Source organism: Balaenoptera acutorostrata, chromosome 3 (assembly GCF_949987535.1).
Source record: "Balaenoptera acutorostrata chromosome 3, mBalAcu1.1, whole genome shotgun sequence".
Lineage (NCBI taxonomy): Eukaryota > Metazoa > Chordata > Mammalia > Artiodactyla > Balaenopteridae > Balaenoptera > Balaenoptera acutorostrata.
The window spans coordinates 30,942,214-30,964,801 of record NC_080066.1 but is presented as its reverse complement, the minus strand read 5'-3'; the positions used below and the strand labels follow the sequence as shown (position 1 = coordinate 30,964,801).

The window sequence follows — 22,588 nt, the reverse complement described above, 5'->3', positions numbered from 1 at the left end:
CTCAGCTGGAGAGACAGATGCTTCCGGCTCCTCAGAAAGATTGTGCAGCAATAAGGGGCCTGTGAGGCGGCCTGAGGATGGTGTGACGGATAAGCATCCATGAGATGAGCAGCATGAGGACGGCGCGAGCTGATTGTTGGCAAGTCCGCCTTCTCTCTTCATTCTTCATCCGTCCCCCGGGGAGCTAGAAAACGGCCAGGTTCATCCCGCACGTGTGGTTTAATAGTATAAGTGCCCGTTAGATTTCTCCTGCAATTCAGGGACCACGTCTGGTTGGCTGTCTCAGCCAGCTTTAGGATATTGGTTCGAAAAAGGGTCATAAATTTTATTTTCAATTTTGTTTCTGTGGCGTTTATCCTTTAATGTGGCCCCGCGGACTTGCCGGGCCTTACGGTCAGGTTACGGAGAGGAGTCCTCTGCCCCATGGGGGGATCTGCAGCCTCGGAGACAGCCCCCCTCCCTTCGTGGTGTCAGCCAGTTTGGGGTCTAAGTTGTGTGTGGACTGTGGCTGCAGGTGCGGACGCTGTGCCTGCCGGCTCAGTGGAGGATGCTACCCCTGATCCTTCTTCCTGGTGGGGCAGGGAGACCCACCCTGGGGCTGCAGGTCTGACACGTGACCCAGGCCCAGCCAATCAGAGGACTCAGCCCTGTGTAAGGGGCGGGGCAAGGAAGCTGGGCCAAATGCTGGCCTTGGTGGGAGCTGCTGGGCTGCAGGCTGCCAATCCCCTGGTGCAGCTGTGCCCAAAGCTAGATGACCCGCCAAAGCCCTGCTACACAAGGCAGTAAGCTCCCCACCTGACCCCTTTTAACCTTGAAAGGTATTTGGAATTGGTATTGTCTCTTGCAACTGAAAGAGTCCTTTGGATACTGATGTCCCCAGGGCATCAACATTGGCCCCCGCCCCCCTGGGGCGGTATTTGAAGGGCTGGCGGCCACTTCTCAGCCCTGCTACTGCACACCTTGCCAGCACCGCACAAGGGCGATCTTTCCTGCCCCCCACCCCCATCAGTTTTCTCTTATATAAAACGAGCTGCCTACCCTGGAGATGTGCGGGAGTGAGGTGAGAAATGAAGTGACACGAGGCTGTCTGTAGTCTGTGACCGTCAGCTCCCTTCCCTGCGTTGGGGCTTCTTGTGTCCTTGGGTTCCCCCCAAAGTACTTCCACCCTGATCCGCTCCTGTGCACTTAATGTCGTAGGGCCCCTGTGGCTTCTGCATCACTCAGCAAAGTAACCGAGGCTCACACCTGCACAGGAAAGCGCATCTGTCCCTGTCTTCAAGGACAAGTTACTAGTTATTATGACCAGTACGACTTCTCCTTCCCTCCCCCCCACCCTGCGCGTGCGTGCAGGTGCACACACACACGTACACACACACACACACACACACACTTGGGAGGGGGAGGGCATCGTATAAAATTACTTATGGATTCAAAGAAGTGGATGGTGGTGAGGAAGGGGGGCAGCCGCTGACGACAAGGTCCCGTCCGGGGTGGGCACCGTGGGGCTGTGGCACATGTCCTTTGCCTCCTTCTCTCCATCGCAGCCTCTTGGGGATGCATTTCTCAGGCTCACTTGCTTCTGATGGTCAGTAAGGGTGGGGCAATTCAGGGCATGACACGTGGAAAGGGAGGTGAGGCTGAGGCCCGGCTGCTGCTGCTTCCGTTCTGATCTGCTGGTGAGCACAGTACAAGAGGCATTTGGGTTTTCTGCATCGGTGGAAGCAACGGCCTCATGCTTGCAAGAGGTAGGCAGAGGGCATCCACGTAGCTAGTGTGGTCGTGGCTGAGAGCCGAGAGGCACGTGGGCTTCCTCCCCCTCCCCAACTTCCTGATGGCGATGGTGCCAGAGGTGGAGCTCACCTGGCGTCCAGTTCCGCGTGGAGAACGAACCCCAAAGCCACGCCTCTAGCCCAGAGGGTTCTGTGCACTCCTAACACCCTCTGTGAACTCCCCTCTGTGTAAACCTGTGAGGGTGTTTTCTGTGATTACACCTGAGCCATGTCGTGGGGTCACACAAAGGACGATGCAGAAGCCATTAAACTTGAGGGAAAGAACTATTTCAGAGGACTCGGAGCTCTGAAGGACCACATAGGAGCAAGAATCCGGGCGGGTTTGGCGGCGCCTTGGGTGATGCTGACGGGGAAAGGTAGATGGTGCAGCCTTTCAAAGAGCAGTTCTGGAGAGATGACCCTGAACCATGTTCTGGGTGCAGCCCCAGGATGTGGGCTGCCCCTTCCTCCTGCCCTTGAACTTGGAGGAGACAGCAGCCCCCATCCAAGAAGACAGTGCAGTGTGGAGATCCTGGGGAGACCTCGGGCTTGTTTAGGCCCAGGAGTGGAAGGAGGCTGAGGAGAAAGGATTGAGGGCAGAGGGGAGATGATTTCCCACAGAACAGGACTTGTTCAGGCCAGGGAGGAAGGGTTCGTGGAAGGACCTGGGTGGGTGCTGGGAGCAAGGAGACGTGGGTCTGCAGCGTCCCCCCATGGTGCAGCCAGGGGCTGGACCAGGAGAATGAAGACAGTGGCGTTGTCTGTGCCTGGGATGGTTCTTCTCTGCCAACTGCTGGTTAGAAGTTAGCTCTGGGGCTGGGAATAAGCCCAGCCATGCATAATTTGAATAGATAAGCCCTCAAATAAAATGAAGTGGAAATGGTTTCACTTGCTGTTCTCCTATGGTTAATTATAGGTGATTAAATTCGTCCATCATTTTTCCATTTGTTGTTAATTTTTTTCTTCCTGGTGAATTTACACTGTCTGATTTTTTAAAAGATTTTGCAGGGCAAGATGTGGTAGGGAGAAATGGTGCTGTTGTTACTGCCCTATCCCTGTTGGGTCCACCTGCTGGTGCTCTGGGGGAGGCGTGTGTATCTGGGCGAGGGGGGTCTGGGTCAGGGTCAGGAGAGCTGGGACACAGCTGGAGGATGGGGATTCTCTGCCTCCGGAGCAGGGTGGTGAAGGATGGAGTGGGGAGGGTTGGGAAGGAAGCAGGACTGGCGACTTTTGTCCTAAGCATCCACCCCACTTGCCCCCCACCACCAGCCATGGTGGGACACCCCTGGTCCTGCCACCTGAGCCTCCTGCCAGCCTTCCTCGCTGGAAGGCTTAGAACCATGCAGGCCTGCTTCTCGCCAGCCCTGCCGCCCGGCGCTGCACTGGCGGAGCAGCCAGATGAGCCCTTCAGCTCCCATTTCATTTCTGAGGGTCTCTCCTTGGCTGTCCCACCCTTTCTGTCGCCCTCCAGTCCCACCGCCCATTTCGGTTTTTCCATCTGATGAGTCTCTGGAGTTTCACTTACATTTTGATGCTGAGATTCTTTTCATGCATTTATAAGCAGTTGGAGATCTTTTGTGAATTGCCTGTTTATACCCTTTCTCCATCTTGTAGTAAGCTGTTTCTTCTTTGGTGATACCCAGAGCCTCTTTATATGTTATGGCCATTAACCCTTTGTCTACTAAATATGGCAAATATTTTCTCTCAGCCTGTCTCTTATCTTTTTCTTTTTGTTAGTGACAGGGTTTTTGGGGGTAGTAAACGGATTTATATTTTGATATATAAATCTCTCCATCTTTTCTTTCTATGAATCCTGAGTTTTGGCTCTTGGTTAGGAAGTCCTTCCCCATCCCAAGATTATAAAAATATTATACTTTCCTCTGATTCTTTTGTGGTTTTGATTTCTTCATGTAGAGTTTTAACCTATCTGGAATTTACTTTGGAGTGTGGTGTGTGAGGTAGGGATCAAAGCTATTTTTTCTACAAAACATCTGGACACTATTGATGAGTCCATTTCTTCTCACAGTTATTATTCAATATTGGAATTCTGTTAATGTAATTTACTATCATATTAAGGGGAAGATACATATTTATCTTGGTACATTTCTTTTTTTTTAAAGGCTTAATTCTTTTTTTTTTTTAATTTACTTATTTTTTATTTATTTTTGGCTGCATTGGGTCTTTGTTGCTGTGCGTGGGCTTCCTCCAGTTGCAGCCAGCGGGGGCCACTCTCAGCTGCGGTGCGCAGGCCTCTCATTGTGGTGGCCCCTCCCACTGTGGAACACGGGCTCTAGGCGCGTGGGCATCAGCAGTTGTGACTCACGAGCTCCAGAGTGCAGGCTCAGTAGCTGTGGTGCATGGGCCCAGCCGCTCCGCAGCATGTGGGATCCTCCAGGACCAGGGCTCAAACCTGTGTCCCCTGCATGGGCAGCAGACTCTCAACCACTGTGCCACCAGGGAAGCCCTTGGTACATTTCTTAAATTAAAAAACCTGACACCCAACCTGATCAAAATCCTCAGTAAGCTAATAATACAATGAAACTTCCTCAACCTAAAAAAAAAGACACAACAATTTGTCATAGATGTTCCCCACACTAATGCAAAATGTTAAAAATTACAGGAATTGGTGGCAAGCGAGGGGTTTGTGGGAACTCTCTGTACTTTCCACTCAATTTTCTTTCTGTAAAAATTAAAACAGCTTAAAAAAATTTTTTTTTAAAGATCAAATTTATAGAGAGAATGTTTTGCTTATCTCTTTTAAATTTTATTTATTTATTTATTTATGGTTGTGTTGGGTCTTAGTTCCTGTGCGAGGGCTTTCTCCAGTTGTGGCAAGTGGGGTCCACTCTTCATCGCAGTGCACAGGCCTCTCACTATCACGGCCTTTCTTGTTGCGGAGCACAGGCTCCAGACGCTCAGGCTCAGCAAATGTGGCTCACGGGCCCAGCTGTTCCGCGGCATGTGGGATCTTCCGGGACCAGGGCTCGAACCCATGTCCCCTGCATTGGCAGGTGGATTCTTAACCACTGCGCCACCAGGGAAGCCCAGCTTAAAAAATTTTAAACGTATAAAATAAAAAACCAAGCCACAGCAAACATATTCAGTAGAGATACTTTGTAAGCATTCTGATTAAAATCAGAACAAGATATTTAAGTGATATCAATACCTCATCTATATCATTTCTTGTTCTAGCAAACGTAACCTGTGTTTCTGGATCCCTTACTCTGTGAAAAGAGGACGTCACACCTCTGCTTACACTCAGTTCTGCTTCCCAGCCTCTGTCAGTGCATCTCTCCACTTACACTGTCAAGACTGATAAAGATTATCTGTTGCTTTGTTTGTAGATTGATTCTCAGAGGTGAAAATCGACAGACAAGCAAAAAAACCAAACCAAGTCATGTGCCAGAATTATGTTTCCTTCTTTACTGGTCTACTGTCGGTTTCCTCGGGTCTTTGAAAGAAAAAGTTTCACATGGACTGTGTTTCACGCTATGAGTTACTCGAAATCATGATAGATATTTTGGTCTGTTTCATATTTGGATCATATCTTTTATGTTCAGTTTGTTTTTCTTTTGGAAAGAAGACACATCCGCCTCATTCAACAAATGCCTGCAGTTTCCAGCTTCCTACACTTCTATGTGGCTTAGTCCATTTCATCCTTATTCTCGGGTCCTACCTGAATCCTGTGCTAATTTGAATCAGGTGCTTCATATGTAGATTGCAACTCTCCACCCTTTGGCCATCCATGGAGCCCCTGGATGCCCCTCTGCTTCCGCCTCACACGCTGTGCCCTGGTCACAGCTCGAGTGTCTGGGCGTGCAGTGCCCTTTCTTCCCTGCTCTTCCCTCCCAGGGCCTCTGACCTGCTCCAGCCTAGAGCTCACTGCTCAAATGTGGTCCTGGGGCTTCTCCTGACTGCAGTTCTGGGTTTGGACCCATTGTTTCCTGGAGTCTCTGTTTTCCCTTTTCTTGGTTCCTTCTCTTATTCTGCTGGAGTATTCTCTTTTATTATTTCCTAAGGAAAAAATGCACGAGAGCTTAACTTTTTGTTCACAGGTATCCAAAAATGTCTTTGGTGCATCCTCCCACTGGAGGGTCACTTTGGCTGGACTTTTAGACTGAAGCCGTTTTCGCTCAGTGTCGCAGGCTTTGCTCCGCGGTGTGCCAGCATCCTGCAGGGCTGCCAGTCCATGCTTGCCTGGCTGTCATTCCTTTGAGGACCATCTCTTTTTCCCCTCTGGAAGCTTTTTGGAATTTTCTCTTGATCCTGGCTATTCTAATAATTCATCATTTGTGGTTAGATATGGATCTTTGTATCATTCAGGATGCTTTCAGCTCCCTGAATAAGGCTTCCAACACATGGCAACTTGAAAGGTAAGGAGATGTACTGGCTCATATAATAACACATCCCAAAGTGGGGCAGTTCCAGAGTTGGCTCATCGGGGCCCCACCTTCTCTCCATCTTCTCTCTCTGCTGACCTCGACACGTCAAAAGGGCTGTAGTGACTCCAGGCATCCCCTTGCCCTGCAGTGTTCAGAGTAGGAGAGGGACACTCTTGTCCTTGTGTCTTATTTTAAGAACTAAGAAATCCATCACAGACTCCCTCCTGGGAGACTTTTCCTGTATCTCGTCGGCCAGAACCGGGTCACATGCCTCTCCCTGTGCCTGTGACGAGAATTACTGGGATTGAATTAGACCAATACAGAGCCAGTCTCTGGGGCTGGGGCTGGGGCTGCACAGAGGAATATGAAGACAGAAAAAAAAGGAGGAATCATGATTTGGTTGTAAAGAAGAAAGAGGGAGGAATGGCTGTCGAGTAACGGGCCATTTCTTCAATTTTTATTTCATACTTTCAAATATAAAAATTTAAAATTCTGATACCAATCATCTCAAAACCATGCAAAGCAACCCAAAATGTTTACAAGTATTTCTCTTGAGTTTTTCTTCTTTAAACAATGATGTGATTAACATAACATGATTTTCTTGGACGAGAGGTATATATAGACATATGTACAGACAGACAGATAATAGAGACCCAGAACCAATTCAGTGGTAAGTGCATCACTGTTAATTCATCTGTCCCATCTCTGTACCCTTAACAGGAACAGAGGATGGCATTGCTCAGTGGGAAGAGTTTTCTCTTTTCAAACTGCAGAAGATAAGGTTCTGCCTCAGGCCCACGAGGGCCTGCACTGTCTGTGGTCAGGGCACCAGGTCTCACTGCTCGCATGTGTCTGCTCTTGTTCTGAAAGCTTGACCCCGGCTCCTTTGGGGGAGGGGACATTGAGCTTGACTCCCACACAGTGCGTCCGTGCCTCGGAAGGAGAAAAGCCCTGCTGTGCACACAGCCTCAAGGGTGAAGGGACACCATTCTTGTTACCGGTGGTTAAACTGCTTCATTCTGAAAGTTTGGGGGGTGACTCTTCAAGAGGAACAAATGCCCTTAGGCATTTTGATTTAATTTTCCTGAGCTGGCTTCAGAGAGCTCTGTGGTGAGAATCACCCCTGGAGAACCGGGTATTCAGCTGTTTCACCCCGAACTCTTGTCTCCTATAACTCTAGGACACTTTCTGGCATTGTTTTTTGAGAAGTACTATACCTGAACTTGATTGTAGAGTGATAGAGAGCATGAGAGAGAACCTGAGATTCTTTGAATAAAGATTATGCATTCTTTTATATGACCATGGATAATTCTCACTTTTCTAACAAAATACTACGCATATTTTTTTAATCAAAAAGTTTACTTAGGCTAATAATGAAAAACAGCTTTTTCCTGCCTCATCTGTGAAACTTCTAATTTTCACTCCTCTGAGGCAAATGTTTTTAACTCTTTTTTTTTTTTTCCTGGCATTTATATCCATATTTCTATACAACTTGATCACACTGCTATTTCTTGAGTATTTAGTTTTAGATATTATTTATTGATAATTAATCTTTCTCTACTCCTTGTCCACAGACACACATGTCAATATTGTGATACCAGTTTCTAGGTATGTGTATATTTATATCCACATTATGAGCCTGCAACTGTTATTCACAACAAGTCATGTACTGTGCTATGCTTACTTGTTTTTTCTTTGCTCAGCTTTCTGTCTTTCCAGATTAAAAAAAATTTTTTTAATAAATTTATTTATTTATTTATTTATTTATTTATGGCTGCACTGGGTCCTCATTGCTGCGCCTGGGCTTTCTCTAGTTGCGGCGAGCGGGGGCTACTCTTTGTTGCAGTGTGCAGGCTTCTCATTGCAGTGGCTTCTCTTGTTGCAGAGCACAGGCTCTAGGCGCTCGGACTTCAGTAGTTGTGACACATGCACGCTAGAGCGCAGGCTCAGTAGTTGTGGCTCACGGGCTTAGTTGCTCCATGGCATGTGGGATCTTCCCGGACCAGGGCTCGAACCCGTGTCCCCTGAATTGGCAGGCAGATTCTTTTTTTTTTTTTTTAAACATCTTTATTGAAGTATAATTGCTTTACAATTACAATGGTGTGTTAGTTTCTGCTTTATAACAAAGTGAATCAGTTATACATATACATATGTTACCATATCTCTTCCCTCTTGCACCTCCCTCCCTCCCACACTCCCCATCCCACCCCTCTAGGGGGTCACAAAGCACCGAGCTGATCTCCCTGTGCTATGCGGCTGCTTCCCACTAGCTATCTATTTTACATTTGGTAGTGTATATATGTCCATGACACTCTCGCATCCTGTCACATCTCACCCCTCCCCCTCCCCATATCCTCAAGTCCATTCTCTAGTAGGTCTGTGTCTTTATTCCCGTCTTGCCACTAGGTTCTTCATGGCCTTTTTTTTTTTTTCCTTAGATTCCATATATATATGTTAGCATACTGTATTTGTTTTTCTCTTTCTGACTTACTTCACTCTGTATGACAGACTCTAACTCCATCAACCTCATTACAAATACCTCCATTTCATTTCTTTTTATGGCTGAGTAATATTCCATTGTATATATGTGCCACATCTTCTTTATCCATTCTTCTGTCGATGGACATTTAGGTTGCTTCCATGTCCTGGCTATTGTAAATAGAGCTGCAATGAACATTTTGGTACATGACTCTTTTTGAACTATGGTTTTCTCAGGGTATATGCCCAGTAGTGGGATTGCTGGGTCGTATGGTAGTTCTATTTGTAGTTTTTTAAGGAACCTCCATACTGTTCTCCATAGTGGCTGTATCAATTTACATTCCCACCAACAGTGGCAGGCAGATTCTTAACCACTGCTGCACCAGAGAAGCTCTTAAAATTTTTTGAATGTTTCCATTTGCTTTCCCATTTGTTCTCTATATAGTAATCACTAATTTATCACCAAAATGATTATAAAATTCTTTCGAGTATGTTCAGACCGTCCACGCCAGCTCCATTCTCGAACTGGCGACATCTTTCTCAGACGCCCTGTCTGCTGCTCTAATCTGGCCTTGTCACCGCCAGCCGCTGCACAGCTGTCATCCTGGGGCTTTAATATCATCCTTGGCGTTCCCTTTGACTCTCTCTTATGTTGAAGCTCCTGTTTTCTGAATCTCCAGAAATTTATGTTCTCAACTTACATATCCCTTTTTAATTGAAATATAGTTCATATACCATAAAATTCACCCTTTTGAAGTGTACAATTCAGTGTTTTATTATATTCACAGAACCGTGCTTCTGTCTAATTCCAGAATATTTTCATCACCCCCAAAATAAACCCCAAACCCGTCAGCAGTCATTCCCCTTTCCTTTCTCCCTCTAGACCCTGGAAACCACTAATCCACTTTCTGTCTCTGTGGATTTGCTTATTCTGGACATTTCAAATAAATAGAGCCATACAACACGTGGCCTTTTTTGTCTGGCTTCTTTCACTTAGCATGTTTTTTGAGGTTCATCTATATTGTAGCATGGATCAGTATCTCATTCCTTACATAGCTGAATAATACTCCATTGAATTGATATAGCACATTTAGTTCACCCATTCATCAGTGGAATGGCGTTGGGATTGTTTCCACTTTTTGACTATTGTGAATAATGCTGCTATGAAATTTGTGTGCAAGTTTTTGTGTGGATGTATGTTTTTTTATTCTTTTGGGTAAGTATAAGTATACTAACCCAAGTATACTTGACCTTCAAGTAAGCGTAAGTATACACTTATTCATTTTGATAAGGTACATCCTTCAGCAGCTTCCTGAGAAAGGATGAATAGCAGCACGTTTTGGGGACCTTGAATATTTGCAAATGCCTTTATTGTACCCTTACCCTTGGTTGATAGTTTGAGTATAGACTTATCAGGTGGAAACTGTTCCCTCAGAATTTTGAAGGCATTTTCTCCATTGCCTTCTATCTTCCAGTGTTGCCACTGAGAAGTCCACTGTCGTTTTTATTCCAGATTCTTTTTATGTGACCATTTTTTTCATCTTTGAAAGTTTATAAAAACTTCTCTTTTCCCATAGTATTCTGATATTTCCAAGTGATGTCCCTAGTGTAGTATTTTTCCCATTTATTATAGTGAAAATTTAGTGGAAACTTTTAATCTGGAAACTCATCTTTTAAGTCTGGGAAATTTTTCTGTACTATGTCTTTGGCAATTTCCTTCTCTTTTTCTCCTTTGTTCTTCTTGATGTGTTAATTACTGAGGTTTAGACTTCCTGGATTGATGCTCTGTGTCAGTTAGCTGTGTAGTAAACTACCCCCAAATGTAGTGGCTTGAAACAACCATCACTAATTTAGCTGAAGATTCTGGAGGTCAGCAGTTTGGTGTGGGCCTCGCTGTGCAGTCTCTCTCGTCTTGGCTGGGCTCATTCATGCGTCCGTGGTCAGCTGCTGGGCTTGCTGGTTGTTGGCTGGTGTCAGATGGTCTCAGCTAGGACAGCTCCTCCCCCACATGCTCTCTAGTCTTCAAGACAGCGAGTCTGGGGCTGTTCACATGGCGGCCACGTAGGGGTCTGGGGAAACAAGCAGGAGTGTACAAGGCTTGTATGTCACTTCCGCCACATTCTACTGGCTAAAGCAAATTCCAAGGCCAGCCCGATTCAAGGGGAGGGGGAAGAGATGCCACCTTTGTAGGCTGGAGCTGCAGTCTCATTGCATAGGGCATGTGCTTTGCCCTGAATGTTTGTGTCCTCCTAAAAATTCATATGTTGAAACCCTGATCCCCGAAGTGATGGCATTTAGAAATGGGCCTTTGGAGAGGTGATTAGGTCATGAGGGTGGAGCTCTCATGATGGGGTTAGTGACCTAATAAAAAGAGACATGAGGAATCTTGATTCAGCTCTGTCTCTCCCACGTGAGGATACAAGGAGAAGACATCCATCTACGAACCAGGAAGCGGGTCCTCACCAGACACCAGATCTGCTGGGACCTTGGTCTTGGACGTCCAGCATCTAGAACTGTGGGAAGTAAGTGTTTGTTGTTAAGCTGCCCAGCCTGTGGCATTTTGGCTATAGCGGCCTGAGCTGACAGGGACAGCGTGGACGCAGGGAGTGTGGAGCATGGTGGCTGTCTTTGCAATCGGCCACATGTTCCCGTGTGCTGCTTCTCTACTTTTATTTTTCTTGAAATATTTCTCCACTTGACCCTTCAAGCCTTCTGTTGAGTTTTTAATTTCTACTACTGTGTTTGTAATTTCCAAGAGTTTTTTTTCTTGTTTCTTGATTTTTCTTTTTTTTTTAAACAGTAGTGTGATGATTCTGGCCTGAAACAGACCCTTTCCTGTATCCTTCAGAGGGAACCCACCCTGCTGGCACCTTGAATTTGGATGTCCAGCTTCCAGACCTGTGAGAAAAATACATTTCTTCTGCTGAAGCTGCCCCATGTAGGGTATTTGGTTACCTGAGATATGCAGTGTAGACTGCTTCACAGTCACGGGCGAGCTTCCTCTGAGGCCCGGCCAGCGTCCTCCCCCAGCGCCTCTCTGACAGAGGGAGGGGCACTGGCTCGGGACCTTCCCTCGGCTGAGCCCCCTGCCCGCCTTCAAGTATGGTCCTCACCCCCCTCTGTCAGCTGGGAGGCCGAGGCGCAGAGAGGCTCAGACCTGGGGATGCTGCGCCCCCGGGAGTTGGGGGTGTGGCTCTTCCTCCCGGTTTGCCCCTGCCCGCCCCCTTCCCCCCGTCCTAAGCCCAGCACCCTTCCCCATCTCTTCTTCCCTTGGCTCCTCTCCATATGCTTTAAATTCGTTCAATACCAGAAGGATTTGAGAAACTTGGTTTGCCTGCGAGCCTTTCCGCACCGGGGACCTTTTCGCCCTGAGGAGCCTCAGGCCTCTCAGCCCTGCTCACGGTCCTGTTTCTCTGCCCCTTCTGCTCTGCCTTCCATTCTTCTTCATGCAGCAAACCCTGCTGCTGTTGTTACGTGTTCCTTCTGCACCTCAGGCTCACTCTGCCCTTAGGAGCAGTGTTCATGGTTGCACAGACCGTGGGGCTCTCTGCTGGTGGCCTTTGTGGTGGCTCCCGCCACGCCCCAGCTTTCCCACCCAGCACGCAGGTACCTTCTCAGCCTGCTGGCCAAGGGTGGTCCAGTCCTGGGGGAAAGCGCATCCATCCTCTGGGGGCGGAAGTACAGATGAGTCCATCCTCACATCAGGGAGAAATGGTCAGGCCGTGCTGCCAGCATCCTCTTAAGAAAGGACGTCCCAGGCAAAGCTTTTAGTTTCTGCAACCCTGGGTCTTTCTGGCAAAGAGAAATGGGTGGTTACGGTTTGCATTCAGCTGTGCGATCCCCTGCTTTTAAAGCGTCCAGTTCCACGGCCTCTCCAGCAGGCTGTTGAACTTGGTGTGATTCCTCACACATGACGAAGAACTTCCATCTCCCAGATGCTGATGTTGTTATTGTTCTCGAGCGTGGAGAGAAATAAGAAAAATCTTCTGTAGCTACTGCTCTTCTAAACACGGATTCAGTTCCTGTTTGGTTGACTCCATGAAATACCGTCTCCAGAAGACACTGGGAACACAGCAGCTCTTCTCATTTTCCAGTGATTTGCCCAAGACAAAGTCATTGTTTCTTTTTTTCCTTCTACTCCGGGGAAGGCTCTTGCCTGTCTTCCGAGTGAATTTTCAATGGCATTTGCACCAGGAATGGTCACTCTTTCTGGCTGGTGGCTGACCTCCTTACACTGAAGTCCCTGGAAGCACCTGGCAGGTGCCCAGAGGCAGGCTTCTCCCCTGTGTCTACACCGCTTCCCAGAGGCAGCATGGCGAGGCCAGCGGTGACTTCAGTCTGCCCATCCATTTCAGCAGCCCCTTTCCTGCCATGACAAGTAGCTTGATTTATGACAGTTACTGCAGTCTCTTCCCCTGCTTTGTTAGAGAGACAGAGAGGGAAACCTCTATTGGAATGAGTGTCTTTGGGGAAGAAGCAAAACTTCTTTTGGCAGAAACTTCCTGAGCCCATTAGACACATTAGTCCAATCTGTGTGGAGGCTGCTTGAAGAATCGGTGAGGGCAATACAGGCGGCAGGCAAGAGGGTGGGGCGGGCCAGGAACCCACACTCTTCCCCTGTGATTTGGTAGCTCCCTGTAGAGAAGGAATCACAAACAAGGATTCAGCCAAATACATCTCTCACAGCTCCGATCTTCTGACTTTTAATTCTGCTGGCATGGTCACAAATAAAAAATATGTGAGGCCCCGTTCTCTTTTCTTCCTCTGTCGTTTCTGGCCAAGTCACAAGCTCTGAAATCTTTGCTTCCAAAGATACTGTGCTGGGGCGGAGAGACCAGACCAGTGTCAAGGGATGTGGCTTCTGGTTCCAGTCCTGTTATTCAGGTGTCTACTGAGTGGCACTCGGACCTCATGTCCTCAGAACTCAAGGAGGAATTAGAACCAATGACCCGATGGAGATGAGCATTAATATGAACTAGAATCCTGTAAATTGAGTTATTAATGGTGATCCTCAGTGTCTCCACTTAGAAAATTACTCAAAATATGTAGCAAACAAATAACATGAAAATTAAAATGGCACATTATAAGATACCGATTTAACACAAAAGAAGGCAGTAACAGAGGAACTTGGAACAACAGCAACAAAGGTGAGCATTTTAATTTAAAATCTCTTACAAGATAAAATTTCAACTGTTCAGTGTTCCCCACAAGCCATTTAACTTATAACATTCACACATTTCCCATTCCATAAAAATGAAATTTCATGTCTTGATGCCTCACCCTCGAGGGTACTGTCAGAGCTGCCTGAAAATGGAGACATCTATTATTTGGATAAAAAATGTTTTTTAATCCATTTTAAAGAGTTGTATTTTTTTAAACAGACAATTTGATTGATCAGTTGGCTATTATATTGATTAAGACAATTTTGTTTGCAAGTGACAGACACCCAAGTAAAACCATCCACAAGAGTAATTTATTGTCATGTGTATAAATTAGGATTCTTTGTTGCAGACAACAGAATCCACTCCAGTTTGTTTCAGAGAAAGGAATTTATTACAACATGTTATGTGGTTTATAGAATTTCTGGGCAGGTCAGGGACACACACTTAGATCCTACAGCCAGAGAGGCACCTGTCAGACAACAGGACTCATCTTCTGAAAACCCCACAGTGACTTCGGCCCCAGCCCACAGCTGAGGGCCGGGACAACAGACGCTCCACCTCAGCTGCTCAGGCGGGGGAGACAAGCACTGGGTCCATCCTGCCTGGAGGAGGCCCTATTTCCCTGAGTGTGGGCTCATTTCCACCTGCCAGTGTCCTGCAGATGTGTGGCTAGTGGGATCTCGGTCACACATGAAGCCTTTGCTGCAATGGAGTCTGGGAAATGTAGGCTTTAGCTTCCCACCCTCGAATTACTGAGCAGGAGGGGTAACAGTGTGCAGGGCATTCCTGGGCAGGAAAGAGCTGGCCTCAGCAAAAGGGCTGGCACTGGACACTGGAGAAGTGAGAAAATTCTGTCTCCATGTTTCCTCTGCCTCTCTCTGCCTGGCTGCCAGAAGCTTCAGAATTTTACCTTAGAGTCCAGGCCCCAGAGGGGTCTAAGTCCCATTTCCATCCTCCTGAGGAAAGGGATGGGTGGACCCAGGCAGGGTCAGCTGCCCACTTCTGACAGGAACAGAGCCAGAGTGCACCAAATGGCCATTCGCTTGGAAGTAAAGAAAATAATTTTCAGAAAAGAGTAGCAGAGGGGAGAAGTGTAGTGTCTGGGCAAACCAGACGATATCAAGAAGGCAAGAATTCTTGCTGAAGCAACTTCATCCCTCAGTTTCTGTTGGCTGAGTCTAGCTCTGTCTCCCTGCTGGATGGGAGTGTGGCTTTCTCACACCATTGTATGTTCACTGTTCTTCTGTATCATAGCTGCTGGGAGCAAAGCAGGCGGTGAGAGCAAGACACTCAACCCCGTTGTCACCCAGACGAGTGGCCTTGGGCAAGCCACTTCAGCCCTCTTCTCCCCTGTGTGCAAAACGAGCTGGCAATAGATGCTCCAGAGACTGTGGAATTTAGACTACAGATGCAGTGGTCCCTCCATGGCATCCTGAGAGGGGCCTATTGGAAAGACAGGAATGGAGGAATCTAGTCAAGCACCCGATTAGTAGCTTAAAGGAGGAAAGGATGATAAAAGAACACCTAGAGGTTCCAGATGACCTGAGATCTCCAGAGTCAACCCACTACTGGATATTTTTTAAATTTTAGGTGAAATTTATGTAACATAAAATTAACCATTTGAAAGTGAACAATTCAGTGGCATTTAGTACATTCACACTGTTATGCAACCATCACCTCTGTCTCGTTCCAAAATGTGCTCATCACCCCAAAAGGTGTGGTGTTTCAGTTCTCTTGGGTCTATACCTAACCATGGAATTGCTGGGTCACGTGGTAACTCTGTGTTTATGCAGAACTGCCAAATTGTTTTCCACAGTGGCTGCGTCATTTCACACTCCTGCCAGCGACGTACGAGGGTTCCCATTTCTCCACAGCCACACCAAAAAGTTGTGAAGGGGTGTCCCTGTGGCTTTGATTTGCTTTTCTGAGAACTTTCTGAAGTGACAGATGACACTTTTTCTTGATTCTTGAGGAGAATCCTGGCAGATAGGAGGTGGAGTGAATGCCTGCAGCAGAGCAAATGTTATCCCAGTTCTCAAAACAGAGGGGAAAGTGGGCTCCAGAAACTCAAGCCTTCCATCCCCAGCCACATCTGAGGGGCTCCAATAACCAGATGGAAAACAGGAAGAGAGGGGCCCCAGAGGAAGGCCGTTTCCCCAGTGAACCTGTGGTCACGTCATTGCAATCGTGCGTTTGTACTCTTTTGTGAACAGCATAGAGACGCATTGTGGGTAGGTGGCCTCACTGTGGGATGCACAGTCACACCCCAAGACAGGAGGGCTCTGCATCTGGGTTGCCTGGTATCAGGGCCTCTGGGGCAAAGATGGGGCAGAGTGGCAGGAGGTCATCCAGGGATGTCTTGGGAGATTGGCTATCCAGAGATGACCGGCTGCATGAGAAGGCAAGGTCGACTGGGACCAGGTTCTGGACTGGGTTCAAAAATGGATGACACATGACCAGGCTCTCTAGGTGACTGGCAATTTGGGTGTAAGAAAATTTGCCTATTCAGTGGCGTGCTGGCCCACATGAGTGGAGAACATGGTGTGGCCTCAGGGAGCTGATCTAAGTGAAAAAGCCATTAGCGGATGTCTCCCACCAGGGTGGAGCTCTGCACCATCAGACAGCCACATCCTAAGGAAGGGAAAGCTGGCCTGTGCTTGGAGATTAGGGCAGCGAATGCCACCCTGTGACAGGCGAGGGGCAGCGACCTCCCCACCGCCGTGGCCCACACTGTGTACACCGCTCCTTTGCCCTCCAGTCCACCCACCGCCTGCCTCCTGGCTTCCACCATCATGTCTGTTTTCACATTCCAGTTTCTTTGCAGTGGAGCCTCTATGGCCTAATCATCTAATAACGATTCCTCCCTCTGCTCTCCCGTCCCCACCACACTGGGTGGCACAACCTCAGAACTTTTTGCACCTGTTCCCTGTCCTGCCCAGCAGTTTCGCAGGCATAGCCTGCACTGTGGGAGGGTCCAGACAGGGTTCCATGGGTCAGTCCCTGGGGCTCCTGGACCCCAGGACTGGAAACATTGGCTGGAGGAGTGGTTTTGCTTCTGTGGAGATGGTTGTATGAAGAGGCTGCCATCTGTCTTCCCTCCCAGGCCCCTTGGGGATGTGGGGCCTCCCCTGCCCCTCGATTAGCTCAGGTCTGATACGTTAGCCAGCCCCTGCTTGCCCAGCTGCTCCCCCAGCCTGAAAGAACCTTGGTGACCAGACCAGCCTGTACAGCTTCTAACCAGATAGACTAACCCTCTCAGGCTGCTGAATGAGGCACAGAATTCAGCATAGGGATTTCTCCAGTTCTGCACATAAGGAGTTTGGAAGTTGCCACTCTGTCCTAACAAGTAAAAAGCTGAACAGCCTGAGAAGTCAATAACTCTTCTTGGGTCCCTGAGAGAGGGGAGGGCATATGGCCAACCACTGCTCCCAAGATTGGAGAGACAGGCAGCTTCCCAGAGCAGAGATGCAGGGCTGGAAACTGCTGCAGAGCCTGGGCCAGGGCGGGAAAACCTGGAGTGTAATTGATGACTTGTTGGAGGCTTGATGCCGACAACTCTGAGAGTTAAAAACTCCAGGGGACCCAGTCACGGGAGGTTTTCCACAACTTTGTGAAATTTGCCTCCAGGAGCTCGACCCTTCAGAAAGTAGGCATAGAGGGAACTTACCTCAACATAATAAAGGCCATATATGACAAACCCACAGCCAACATCATTCTCAATGGTGAAAAACTGAAACCATTTCCTCTAAGATCAGAAAAAAGACAAGGTTGTCCACTCTCACCACTATTATTCAACATAGTTTTGGAAGTTTTAGCCACAGAAATCAGAGAAGAAAAAGAAATAAAAGGAATCCAAATCGGAAAAGAAGAAGTAAAGCTGTCACTGTTTGCAGGTGACATGATACTATACATAGAGAATCCTAAAGATGCTACCAGAAAACTACTAGAGCTAATCAATGAATTTGGTAAAGTAGCAGGATACAAAATTAATGCACAGAAATCTCTTGCATTCCTATACACTAATGATGAAAACTCTGAAAGAGAAATTAAGGAAACACTCCCATTTACCACTGCAACAAAAAGAATAAAATACCTAGCAATAAACCTACCTAAGGAGACAGAAGACCTGTATGCAGAAAACTATAAGACACTGATGAAAGAAATTAAAGATGATACAAACAGATGGAGAGTTGGTATACCATGTTCTTGGATTGGAAGAATCAACACTGTGAAAATGACTATACTACCCAAAGCAATCTACGAATCCAATGCAATCCCTATCAAACTACCAATGGCATTTTTCACAGAACTAGAACAAAAAATTTCATGATTTGTATGGAAACACAAAAGACCCAGAATAGCCAAAGCAATCTTGAGAAAGAAAAACTGAGCTGGAGGAATCAGGCTTCCGGACTTCAGACGATACTACAAAGCTACAGTAATCAGGACAGTATGGTACTGGCACAAAAACAGAAATATAGATCAATGGAACAGGATAGAAAGCCCAGCGATAAACCCACGCACATATGGTCACCTTATTTTTAATAAAGGAGGCAAGAATATACAATGGAGAGAAGACAGTCTCTTCAGTAAGTGGTACTGGGAAAACTGAACAGCTACATGTAAAAGAATGAAATTTGAACACTCCATACACCATACACAAAAATAAACTCAAAATGGGTTAAAGACCTAAATGTATGGCCAGACACTATAGAACTCTTAGAGGGAAACATAGGCAGAACACTCTATGACATAAATCACAGCAAGATCCTTTTTGACCCAGCTCCTAGAGAAATGGAAATAAAAACAAAAATAAATAAATGGGACCCAATGAAACTTAAAAGCTTTTGCACAGCAAAGGAAACCATAAACAAGACGAAAAGACAACCCTCAGAATGGGAGAAAATATTTGCAAATGAAGCAACTGACAAAGGATTAATCTCCACAATTTACAAGCAGCTCATGCAGCTCAAAATCAAAAAAACAAACAACCCAATCCAAAAATGGGCAGAAGACCTAAATAGACATTTCTCCAAAGAAGATATACAGATTGCCAACAAACACATGAAAGGATGCTCAACATCACTAATCATTAGAGAAATGCAAATCAAAACTACAATGAGGTATCACCTCACACCCGTCAGAATGGCCATCATCAAAAAATCTACAAACAACAAATGCTGGAGAGGGTGTGGAGAAAAGGGAACCCTCTTGCACTGTTGGTGGGAATGTAAATTGATACAGCCACTATGGAGAACAGTATGGAGGTTCCTTAAAAAACTAGAAGTAGAACTACCATACGACCCAGCAATCCCACTACTGGGCATATACCCTGAGAAAACCATAATTCAAAAAGAGTCATGTACCACAATGTTCACTGCAGCTCTATTTACAATAGCCAGGACATAGAAGCAACCTAATTGTCCATAGACAGGTGAATGGATAAAGATGTGACACATATACACAATGGAGTATTAGGCATGAAAAGAAACAAAATTGAGTTATTTGTAGTGAGGTGGATGGACCTAGAGTCTGTCATACAGAGTGAAGTAAGTCAGAAAGAGAAAAACAAATACCATATGCTAACACATATATATGGAATCTAAAAAAAAAAAAAAAAAAGGTCTGAAGAACGTAGGGGCAGGACAGGAATAAAGGCGCAGACAGAGAGAATGGACTTGAAGACACAGGGAGAGGGAAGGGTAAGCTGGAACAGGGAGAGGGAAGGGTAAGCTGGAACAAAGTGAGAGAGTGGCATGTACTTATATATAGTACCAAATGTAAAATAGATAGCTAGTGGGAAGCAGCTGCATAGCACAGGGAGATCAGCTTGGTGCTTTGTGACCACCTAGAGGGGTGGGATAGGGAGGGTAGGAGGGAGATGCAAGAGGGAGGAGATATGCGGATATATGTATATGTATAGCTGATTCACTTTGTTATAAAGCAGAAACTAACACACCATTGTAAAGCAATTATACTCCAATAAAGCTGTTAAGAAAAAATTACAAGGCATATCAAAAAGCAAAACAAAACAACAAAACAAACAAATGAAAAACCCAAAACAAACAAAACCCACAATTTGAAGTGACAGAGCAAGCTTCAGAATGAAACGTGGCAGGGATGTTGGAATTATTAGACTGAGAATTTAAAGCAACTATGATTAATGTGCTAAGGGCTCTAAGAGATAAAGTAGGCAGCTTGCAGAAAAGATAGGCAATGTAAGCAGAGAGATGGAAATCCCAAGAAAGAACCGAAAAGAAATGCTAGAGATCAAGAATACGGTAACAGAAAAGAAGAATGTCTTTGATGGGCTTGTTAGTAGACTGGACACAGCTGGGAAAGAATCTCTGAGCTAGGGGATATATCAACAGAATTCTCAAAAACCAAAAAGCAAAGAGAACAAAGATTGAAAAAAAGGAAAACAGAATATGCAAAACAGTGGGACAAGTACAAATGATGTAACTTATGCATAATGGGAACACCAGAAAGAGAAGAAAGGGAGAAAAGAAGAAAAGAAATGTTTGAAACCATCATGATGGAGAAATTCCCCAAGTTAATGTCAGACACCAAACCACAGATCCAGGAAGCTCAGAGAACACTAAGCAGGGTAAACGCAAAAAACAAAACAAAACAAAAACACCAAAAAACAAAAAACACCCTACACCACACACAAAAACCCCTCAAAACAAAACATCAGTCCTCCCCTGCAAAACAAAACAAAACAAAAACTATACCTCAGCATATTATTTTCAAACTACAGAAAATCAAAGATTAAAAATAAAAATCCTGAAAGAAGCCAGAGGGGAAAAAACATCATATCCATAGAGAAGCAAAAATTAGAATATTGTCTGACTTTTCCTCAGAAAGCATGCAAGCAAGAAGAGAGTAGAGTGAAATATTTAAAGTGTTGAGAGAAAAAATACACCCACCTAGTATTCTTTACCCTGTGAAAGCATCCTTCAAAAGTGAAGGAGAAATAAAACTTTCTCAGATAAACAAATTGATTTGTTGCCAGTGGACCTACTTTGATAGAAATGTTAAAAGAAGTTCTTTGAAGAGAAAGAAAATAATATAGTTCAGAAACTTGGATTTACATAAAGTAAAGAAGAGCACTGAAGTGAAGATAAATAGAATAAGTGAAGGTAAAATAAATATTTTTCTTGTCCTTAATTGATCTAATAGATAACAGTTTGTTCAAAATAACAATAAACACAATTGTATTTGAATATGTATGCTTATATATAAGTGAAATGAATGACAGCAATGATACAAGGGAGGAATTAGGGAGATTTTATTATTATAATGTACTCACACTACCTGTGAAGAGGTATAGTGTTATTTGAAATGAATTAGATTAGTTGTAAATGTATATGGCAAACTCTAGGGCAACCACTAAAAAAAAGCAAAAAAAGAAGTCTAACTGATATTCTAACAAAGTAGAGAAAATGGAATTATAAAATGCTCACTAAAAACAACAAAGGCAGAAAGAGAGTGGAAGACAAAAATAGACACAACGAACAAGGGCAACAAACAGAAAATAGTAACAAATGGTAGATATTAATCTAACCATACCAATAATCACTTTCAATGTCAATAGCTTAAATGCACCAATTAAAAGAATTTGTTAGAGTGGATTAAAACACAAGACCCAATTATATGTTGTCTACAAGAAACCCACTTTAAATATAAAGATACATATAGATTAGAACTAAAAGGATAGAGGGAAAAATATATTATGTTAACATTAATCAATAAAAAAGTGGGAGTAGCTGTATTAATTTCAGGCAGAGCAAGGAAAGTTATCAGGGATAAAGAAGGGCATTACATAATGATAAAGAGAATTCTCCAAGAAGACATAACAATTCTTAATATGCACGTACCTAACAACAGAGTGTCAAACTACACAAGACAAAAACTAATAGAGCTGCAAGAAGAAATAGTTGACTCCAATATCATAGATGGAGCTTTTGACACCCCTCCATAATAAATGGACAGATCTATCAGAAAATCAGTAAGAGCATAGTTGACCTCAATAACACCATCAATCAACTGGATTTAACTAACATCTCTAGACTACTTCTTTCAGCAACAGTAGAATACATATTTTTCTCAAACTCACATGGAATATTCACCAAGTTGTACCACATTCTGGGGCATAAAACACCCTTTAACAAATGTGAAAGAATAGGGATAAAGCAGTGTCTGGTCTCAGACCACAGTGGAATTAAACAAGAAGTCAATAACAGAAAGTAACCTGGAAAATCCCAAAACACATGGAGATTAAACAACACATTTCTAAATAACATGCGGGTCTAGGAAGACATCTCAAGAGAAATTTTAAAGTAGTTTGAATGAAATGAAAATAAAAACACAACTCATCAAAATTTGTGGGATGCAACGAAAGCAGTGCTTAGAGGAAATTTTACAGCATTGAATGCATCTAAAATCAATAAGCTTTCACCTTAGGAAACTAGAAAATGAGCAAATTAAATTGAAAATGAGCAGAAGGAAAGAAATAATTAGAGCAGAAATCAGTGAAGTTGAAAACAGGAAATCAATAGAGAAAATCAATGAAACCAAAAGCTGGTTCTTTGAAAAGATCAATAAAATTGATAAGCCTCTAGCCAGGCTAACCAAGAAAAAAAAAGATAGGACACAAAGTACTAATGTCAGAAATGAAAGAAGGAACACCACTACAGATCTTATGGACATTAAAAGAATTAAAAAAGGAGTACTATGAACAACTCTATACCCACAAATTTGAGAACCTAGATGAAATGGACCAATTCCTTAAAGG

The 22,588-nt window shown here is 45.0% G+C and overlaps 1 protein-coding gene across 1 annotated transcript in view; it reads left to right on the top strand.

The window, feature by feature from the left end:
- Positions 1 to 7,801, top strand: part of TM2D3 (TM2 domain containing 3) — a 67,728-nt gene extending 59,927 nt beyond the window's left edge. Inside the window, exon 6 of the mRNA XM_007167488.3 lies at positions 7,726 to 7,801. Within this exon, the coding sequence (XP_007167550.1) occupies positions 7,726 to 7,759 (34 nt within the window). The 3' untranslated portion in view covers positions 7,760 to 7,801. The remainder of the gene's footprint in view (positions 1 to 7,725) is intronic.
- The last annotated feature ends 14,787 nt before the right edge of the window (positions 7,802 to 22,588 follow it).